The sequence below is a fragment of the Bidens hawaiensis genome, unplaced genomic scaffold (genome assembly GCF_021521415.1).
Source record: "Bidens hawaiensis isolate Kalapana, Puna unplaced genomic scaffold, B.hawaiensis_p1.1 tig00013006_1, whole genome shotgun sequence".
Taxonomy (NCBI): domain Eukaryota; kingdom Viridiplantae; phylum Streptophyta; class Magnoliopsida; order Asterales; family Asteraceae; genus Bidens; species Bidens hawaiensis.
Window position 1 is genome coordinate 183897 of NW_027492092.1, and position 9201 is coordinate 193097.

Below are 9201 nucleotides of genomic sequence, written 5' to 3' on the forward strand. Positions count from 1 at the left end.
AATAATTCTCTCTTCCTGTTATTTTTCTTTCTTTCTTTACTTTAGTTTTTGTTTTTTAAACCGCTAATTTGAATCAATGACGGGTTGTTGGCTCTCTTGTTCGTCTTTATTCCACAAGTAGAGAGTAGATAATTTACACAAGAAAACCCGTCATAGGTGAAAAAGCCTATTTTTTCTCTTTTTTACGCTAACAAACATTTGTATAGATAAATATTGGAAATGAATAGTAAGTTTCTGTATTTTAAGACTCATTATAGCGTTAATTTTATTTATTTTTTCTCAATTTTAGAGAATGAGATACATGAATGATTTAGATAGTTTTAACCATCCTTTATATTTCTCTAACGCTGTATTCTCGAGATAAATAAACGAAAAAAAGGGAAGGAAAAGGTTGGAAAGAAAAGATTGGTTGTGTTTCCAAGTTTTATTTAAGGATGGAAAGGGAAAGAAACAGAAAAATGTGTGTTCCCAAGTTTTATTAAAGGAAAGAAATGTTAGGAATTGAAAGGAAAAGTAAAATGGAAATGGATGGAAAGAAAGTTAGTAAAGAAAAGGAAATGAAATGAAATGAAATGAAAAGAAAGAGAAAGGAAAAGGTTCTTTTCCTTCACTTTTTTTCGTTTAATGATCTCGGGAATAGAACGTAAGTTTTAAGAATGGAATATAGAATAAACTCTAATGTGAATACTTTGAGCGTCAACATTTTTGAACACATGGAATAAATTTATCAGATCTTGACTCGCTTAAGAGTCATGCCTTCATATTACAAAACTCATAAATATGTGTATTTTATACATGTTTGTAGACTTTAATATAATAAAATCAGGATAAATGTTATCTTTTTTTATTTTTTTTTATTATTTTTTTTAAGTATCTTATGCAATGACTATTTCATGTATCCTATAGCTTATTTATAAATCTACACATTTATCCAACATGACTCCATAAGACCAGAAAGAACCCTAAACCCCTTGGAAAGAACCACCATACCTAACTTAATACTACTTGGTTACAACCCCCTCCCTTGATTCAAAGGTTTCCTTGTAATAAACCAAACCACACTTTAGTGCTAACCGATTCAAAGGTAATCTATTAATAAAATTATTAAGAGACTATCAAATAACCCTTAAATATGTCTGATCTTATACCGTTCATCGTATTCTATAATAAAGTCATTTTTTATTATTAAAACTTGCTACAAAATTTATTTTATATATATATATATATATATCTTCAATTTTATAATGACCTTTTGGATTACATCGAAACAGAAGGCAAGCGGGCAACAAGTTGCGCCGCTACCCCTTTTTGAATCGCAAAACACAATCTTTTAAAAACTATATTTGCTGATCTTGGAGTCATAACATTACTATGCATGACCCGCTGAACACGGGTTATCAAAATTTTGTTAAAACTCTTTTTGAGATTCCATCAAGGCTTGGATTCTTGTCCTCTTTATATACTTTTTGAGCAATCAAAATTTTATTTTCTGGTTGACATACTTAAGTCAATGGAAATATGGCTATATTTTTTGATTGATGGAAGGAAGAAACCAATATGATTATTTAATCATATAAATGACAACATATATATTTAATGTGTGAGTTATTATTGACCAGATGGGTAATGTCAAGACTGTGTAGGGTGGTTGGCTTGCATGGCCCTTGTGAATCAGTGGGCTAGATTAACTCATTAAAGGTGTCGGCAATATATGCCTATGATTGTTCATTCCTGTTAGCGGCTATGAACCCATGTATGCAGTATGCCCCCCATCAGTAACTACATGTCTCCTTGCCATATTCTTTATATATTAAAGTATCTATAAATGTTTTAAGACGTTTTACGAACATATGCATGTGAGAGACGGCACCCACATAACCAAACAGATGAAGGTTTGCTTTTCGAAATCTTCATGGGCGGAGGAGGGGGTGGATCGTGCTTGCTTCACAATGGTGAGGTTTGTGGCTAGGACGGTGTTTGCCAATCCCTGTTGTGGGTGCTATTAGATTGGGGGTGTAAACGAGCCGAGCTGCTCGCAGGCCACTCGAGATCGGCTCGTGAAAAACTCGATCAGGCCAAGCTTAAACGAGTCTGAGCTCGAGCCTAAAAGTAAGCTCGTTTAATAAACGAGACTGAACCCGAGCTTCACTTATCGAGCTCAAGCCGACTCGCGAGTCTAAACGAGTATGCCATGTATGTAATTTTTATAATGTGTATATATAATAATAAATATTAATTAATATATATAGTTATGAAATAAACTAAATAACATATATTATGTGGCATATAAAATAATAATGGTAAAAATATATAAAAATAATTGTAAATATATAAAAATTAATTAATTAATAAATAGTAAATGAGCCGAGCCCAAGCTTAAAAACTACTCACGAGCCGACCTCGAGCTCCGTGTAAGTTAAACAAGCCAAGCTCAAGCCTAGTCGAGCTTGAGCTTGGCTTAACACGTTTACACCCCTATCTTAGACCAATCACAACAAGATAATCAAAACTCAACAAATAAGAAAAACCAAAAAGAAAAAAAATTTGCCGCATCATCATCAACCTATTTCATTTTTAACCACTCATGTTACTATATAAAATTTATACCGAAAAATATATATGTCCAGCAACATTCGTTGTTGGGTGTTCTTGGCCAAAACCGGCGACCCAAAACCGAGAGGACAAGGTGGAAAACAAGACTAACAACCCCTAAACACGACTTATTGTGATGCTCTTAAGCTCCAAACACTATATCCATAGATGAGTGGTGAAGAGCCTACCCATAAGGTGGCCTCATGGGCAGGCCCTAGCCCAATAATCCGAACAGGCCTAATGAAGGCAGGCCCAATAGCACAAGAGATTCTAGAAGACGGTTTGGAGGGAAACCATTTGCGAGGGAAACTCCATGTAGCACGTCCGATCTAGTGGGTGGCCCGAGGCACGCATGATCGGGATAGGAGACAAGAACCAGGAGGTAAAGATCTTAGAACTAGCAAGGCCCGAAGGAAACGAGACTGGACCAAAGGACCTAGCCGAAATAGATAAACCGATAGATAATATGTATAAATATCTTCTCCTATAAATAAAGGAGAGATCCGCATTGTACATTCATTCACCTTCAATACAAAACACTTTCACTCTTCACTCCCATTTGATCTCCATTCTTGTGTTTGTTAGGAGCATTCCCTGTTTAGTCGGAATAGGTTCCAACATTGGCGCCATCCGTGGGACCTCTTGATCTCAGGTCTTACCGTAACATCAAAGAATGGCCGATCAAAACCTAAAAAACATGCTACCACCCTTCCCTTCAGGTTCCGGGAAGAGTCACGTCGTTACCGAAGGAGCAAGTGAAGTTCGGCGAGAACCAGACATCCGGCCGGCGGGCCCATCCTTGTGGAAGATATCACAGGACGAGAGGATGAAGAAGGAGAACCCGAAGACGAATAAGGAGAGAGGGAGGGGCGGAAGGTAACTCCAGAGTTCATACAAGCTCACAGAGATACCTTAAGAGCCTTTCTTGACGAGGAAGAGAAGAAGGAAAAGCTAGAAGCACTCTGGACCCGGCTCTCCTTTGAGACGCCCGGGTCACAGTTAAACACAGAAGGCCAAGGTGTCCAGGGGGGTCCAGAGATGCTGATAAAGTCTCTGGTGACTCTCCTCTCTACTACTAAAGGAAAGGGGAGAATGCCAGGGAACCCATTGGAAGCCCTATTGACTTAGGGACACATTCGATGTTTCCAAGCTCACTAAACGTATAGCTGAGGCGCCGTTACCTCCAAAACTAAGGTACCCCTCCACAGTCGACAAGTATGATGGCACGCAAGACCCTGAGGACCATCTGCATGCCTACCAGGGGACGGGCTGGTAAGTGGTTGGTCCATGCCGGTACGGTGTCTAATGTTCCCCCAGACGCTGACGAGGGGAGCCCGGGTATGGTTTGACAATATAGAGCCTGGAAGTATTGATAGCTATGAGGAATTAAGAGAAAATTTGCTCCGAAATTTCAGTCAACAAAGAAAGGCCATGAAGAACCCCAACGAAATCCTTCATATACGAAGGAGGAACGAAGAAAAGGTGGAGCAATTTATGGAGAGGTACATATCTGAAAGCATGAACATAAAGGGTGTGCCGGAAGTAATGAAGATTGGTGGGTTCATTAATGGGGTAAGATTTTCCCAGCTCACAGAAAAGTTTGGGGAAGACTTCCCTACCACCTTTGATCAACTAATGGACAGAATTAGAGGCTTTGCCAAGGGAAAAGACACAGGCTCCAAGTTGAGGGAGTGGGAGCCCCCACATCCCGTAAATACCTTTTACTATCCCCCACGGCTGTCCACCCCTGTAAGGTCAGAAACTTTCCGTCCTATACCTCTTTTGGGAGAACGGTTAAGCATAGGGCACGGGGATGTGATGATAGCTGACCGGGCCAAGTACTCTCCCAGACCTCCCACCCAAGCGAAGCAACCCTACAGAATCCTCAAGGGTTCTGTAGTTACCACTAGAGTCTGGGGCACTCAACCGAGAGTTGTGTGTAGTTAAAGAAATTATGGGAAGCCGCCATAAAGGCAGGCCAATTGCCGCTTCCTCCCATGTAAGGGACCTCGAAGGTCAAGGAGGAGGATGAGGATAAACACTTCGTTGACATGGTTCGGCGAAGGGGGGAAGAAGAAGGACGGGAAGGCAAGCCTGCCAAAAAGGGAAAGAGCGAGGCGTTCCCGCGAAATCTTGTCTGGATGAATGTTCCTTTGTCATTTTCAAGTCTAACTAACGAGGATGCTAGGGAAATTCCGTTGAACATATCGGCTAGTGTGGCGGGGCTCCGGTCGCCCGTGTCCACGTGGACGAGGAAGTGGGGTCGAGGTCATGTACGAGCACTGTTTTGCAAGAATCCAGAAAGAGGTCTGGGACCAGTTGGAAGAAGATGTATGCCCCCTGGTGGGTTTCTCGGGGGAGGTAGTTAAGCATTTGGGTTCAATAACCCTCCCTTTCATCTTGAAAGAGGGAAGGAAAACTCAAACTGTTCAACTTCGATTTTCAGTAGTCAGGGCCCCTTCAAAATACAACATCATATTGGGGCGTCCTGGCATGAGGGCTCTCCGAGCCATCGCTTCCACAACGCGTGGGTGCATAAAGTTCCCAACCCCCAAAGGCGTAGCAACGATACGGTCATCAGCTGAGATTGTGGCCAGTGTAAGCCCGGAAGAAAAAGTGAAAAAGAAACATGAAGGGACGGAGGAGTGGGTCCTGAATGGGGAGTTCCCCGAGCAAACAGCAAAGATAGGGACCTCGCTGATTAACAAAGGGAAGGTAGGGTTAAAAGAACTACTGTTAAGGAACGTAGATGTATTCGCATGGAGGCACGAAGACATGATGGGGATCCCCCGAGACCAAGTTCAACACAGCCTCAAGGAATTCCATTGGATGGAGCCTGTCAAGCAAAAGAAAAGAAGTATGGGGCCCAAAAAAAGCTAAGCTGTATTGGAAGAAACCTGGAAGTTGTTGTAAGCCGGGATAATCAGGAAAGTAAAATATCCCCAGTGGATATCCAACCCGGTGATGATAGCTAAGTCTGATAATAGCTGGCAAATGTGTATTGACTTCAACGACCTGAACAAGGCCTGTCCAAAAGATGCGCACCCTCTCCCGGAGGTCGAAAAGAAAATATAGTCTTTGGCAGAGTATTCTTTAAGGTGCTTCTTGGACGCCTATAAGGGATATCATCAAGTACAGATGGACCCCAAAGACGAAGAAAAAACAGCTTTCTATACTGACGAGGGAACCTTTTGTTACACCAAGATGTCATTTGGTCTGAAAAACGCAGGAGTCACATACCAGTGTTTTATGAACCAACTTTTTGAAGAGCAGAGAGACAGAAACGTGGAGATTTATGTGGATGATCTGGTCATCAAAAGCAAACATGAAGAGGGAATGCTGAGGGACATTAGGGAAACGTTCCAAACCTTAAGAAGGGCCAATATGAAACTGAATCCGGGAAAATGCTCTTCTAGGGTGGAAGAAGGGAAGTTCTTGGGGGTGTTGGTAACAAAAGGGGGAATTCGGGCCAATCCGGAGAAGGTAGAGGCATTGATCCAAATGAAGTCTCCCAAGAGCCTTAAAGAACTACAATGGCTCAATGGAAGACTTGTGGCTCTAAATAGGTTTCTTTCCAAAATAGCAACAAGAACCCTATCCTTTATGGCTGTCTTAAGAAGAAGTACGAGGAAGAGCAAGTTCTGCTGGGATTGCGAGGCAGAGGAAGCCTTCCAAGATCTGAAGAAACACCTTGGCATCCTCCCTACGATTGCGACCCCTCAACCGGGAGAGACATTGATACTGTACCTCTCCCAGACGTCAAAAAAATAAGCTCAGTGCTGATGGTTGAAACGGGAGAGACGCAGGTACCCATTTATTTTATTAGTCGTACATTGAAGGGGCCGGAAGAAAGATATTTTCCGGTAGAAAAACTGGTATTGGCTTTGATCTATACAGCAAGGAAACTCCGGAGATACTTTCAGGCGCACGTTGTGCGAATACTCACCAACCAACCTTTACATCAAGTATTATCGAAGCCCGAAGTCTCAGGCAGATTGACAAAGTGGGCAGTGGAATTAGGGGATCATACACTTGAGTATTGGCCATGGACAGCCATCAAAGGGCAGGTCCTAGCCCATTTCTTGGTAGAAACGGAAGGGGGAGAGGATGATGAAAAGGAATAAGGACATGATACGAGGAGAAATGAGGCAACAAAGGAAAGGGAAGAGGAACCTTGGTGGAAACTATACACCGACGAGGCCTCTAATGAAGAGGGAAGTGGGGGAGGACTGATTTTGGTAAGCCCCGAGGTGATAGAGTTAACTTACACAATACGGTTGATTTTCCCAAGCACGAACAACGAAGCAGAGTTTGAGGCACTTCTGGCTGGCCTCAGAATCGCCAGAAGAATAAAGGTAAGAAAAGTTCAAGCTCATGTAGACTCCCTTCTGGTAGCCAACCAGGTGGGAGGGACCTACGACGCTAGGGACCTGAAAATGAAGGAATACTTGAAAGTGACCCAAGAACTGATAAAGGAATTCGAAGAAGCGGAAGTGATACATATCCCAGGGGTTCCAATAAAAAAGCAGATGCTTTAAGCAAGCTGGCTGCAATTGCTTTCGATCATTTGGCAAAAGAGGTAAAAGTGGAGACCCTTCAGCAGCCGTCGGTGACGAAAGCGACAGTAACCTATGTGGGGACCCAAGGAGACAGTTGGATGACTCCCCTCCTTGAGTACCTGCAGGAGGGAAAAGTGTCGAAAGATAAGGAAGAAGAAAGGAAGTTGAGGGTCAAGGCTTTACAGTATGAGGTAATTGAAGGGGGTTTATACAGAAAGTCCTATTTGGGACCCTCCGTTGAATGCATTGGCTCGGAGGAAGCAGAGTATGTGATAAGAGAAATACGTGAAGGAATCTGCGGGATGCACATGGGAGCAAAAATGCTAGTGGCACGGGCAATAAGGGCTGGATATTACTGGCCAGCGATGTTTTTTAGTGTCGTTACGGAAATACAAAAGTGTGACCACTGCCTTATACATGCACCAATGGGGAGGAAGCCAAAGTAAAACCTAGTACCAGTAAGCTCCTCATGGCCTTTCCAAAAATGGGGGATAGACATAGTGGGACCCTTTCCGGAGGGAGCAAGAAAATTAAGATTTTTGGTAGTGGCGATTGATTACTTCACAAAATGGGTAGAAGCCAAGCCACTGCGAACCATCACAGGGGAGCAAATAAAGAGATTCGTGTGGGAAAACATTGTTTGTAGGTTCGGGCTGTCGTACGCCATAATCTGTGATAATGGGAAACAATTTGCCAACAACCCATTGCGGGAGTGGTGCCTCCAACTAAATATCAAGCAAAAGTTCACGTCAGTGGCTCATCCTCAAGCTAGCGGTCAAGTAGAGCAAGCAAACAGAAGCATGGTGGAGGGAATTAAAGCAAGACTAGGAAGGGAAAAGGGGTCATGGGTGGAGGAACTACCCCATGTTTTATGGGCACACAGGACCATGCCTAAAACAAGCAATGGGGAAACACCTTTCAGATTGACGTATGGAACGGAGGCTATGATACCTGCAGAGATTGGGGCACCAAATCGATGAGTTTTGAAAGGGGAAAAGGGGAATGAAGAAGATTTGCGGTTAAATCTAAACTTGGCAGAAGAAAGAAGGGAGGAAGCAGCTGAAGGGAAGTGGAATACAAGAAAAAGATTGAAAAGCACTACAATGCAAGGGTCAGAAAAGTCAGGTTTAAAAAAGGAGATCTGGTACTAAGAGAGAACGAGGCAAGTAGGAAGGAAGACCAAGGGAAGTTGGGGCCAAAATGGGAAGGACCCTACCAAGTTATCTGGGCTGGGGATAAAGGAGCCTACAAATTGGCAGATGGGAAGTCCGAAAGTATTACGCCTAAAAGCACCAGCAAAGGAGCCAAGGATCAAGCAAAATAAGGGACTTCTCCGTGAGGAAAGACAAGAAAGTCTACACTGTATTTTTGTGTAATCCTGATGTAAACATGATCCTAATGCAAGAAAATATTTTGTGAAACTGTGAGCAAGAAAATGAGTCCGTCTCATCAAAGTGCAATAAGTATAACACACGAGTCCGTCTCGTAAATACTCATGCAACGCTGCCCAAAAGTGGAAGGCCTCGCCGATAGGCTACATGGTTAATCAACAATCAAACATAAACATTAAAATGCTAAGGCAAACACCAAGCATAACCATCCATATCTAAGCACAAAGACAAACGAAGTTCAAATACGCCCACACAGGGGCAAATAACGGCACCATTGTCTAAAAACACCCATCAAACAAACAAGCAAACACAAAGCATAATTGTCCAAAATCAACCACAAAAAAACACTATGGCAGAGGAGAAGGGGGATCAACAATCGAAGCGAAGGCTTGGATATATTCAATGGAGATCTCGGGGTTCGATGAAACTTGTGCAATAATGGGAGGAACATGAGCAGTAAGGGCCATGAAAGCCTTCTGGGCCTCCGTCTCTGCAGTAGGAGAAAACGAAGGAGCCTCCTGCAAAGAAATCCCATGAGAACAATGTTCGTAGCCCGCACGAAGCCCATGCTGGAACCCGGAAGCAAACACCGCCCGACTCAAATTATCTCGAACCTCTTAAGTCTCCCTACAACCCAAAGCCTTGTCATACACCTGCCG

General features: G+C 42.9%; 1 protein-coding gene across 1 annotated transcript; it reads left to right on the forward strand.

The window, feature by feature from the left end:
• The first annotated feature begins 5730 nt into the window (after positions 1–5730).
• Positions 5731–8131, forward strand: LOC143542952 (uncharacterized). The gene is made up of 3 exons (XM_077035407.1): positions 5731–6335; positions 7102–7593; positions 7798–8131. The coding sequence occupies exons 1-3, from the start codon at positions 5731–5733 to the stop codon at positions 8129–8131; spliced, it is 1431 nt and encodes a 476-aa protein (XP_076891522.1).
• The last annotated feature ends 1070 nt before the right edge of the window (positions 8132–9201 follow it).

Bases quoted from the DNA above. Each gene is read 5' to 3' on its own strand.
- LOC143542952 (XM_077035407.1), top strand. From the start codon at position 5,731: ATGGACCCCAAAGACGAAGAAAAAACAGCTTTCTATACTGACGAGGGA. The intron at 6,336-7,101 runs GTACCTCTCCCA...TACATATCCCAG, and splicing joins CCGGGAGAGACATTGATACT to GGGTTCCAATAAAAAAGCAG. The intron at 7,594-7,797 runs GTAAAACCTAGT...CATTGTTTGTAG, and splicing joins CCAATGGGGAGGAAGCCAAA to GTTCGGGCTGTCGTACGCCA.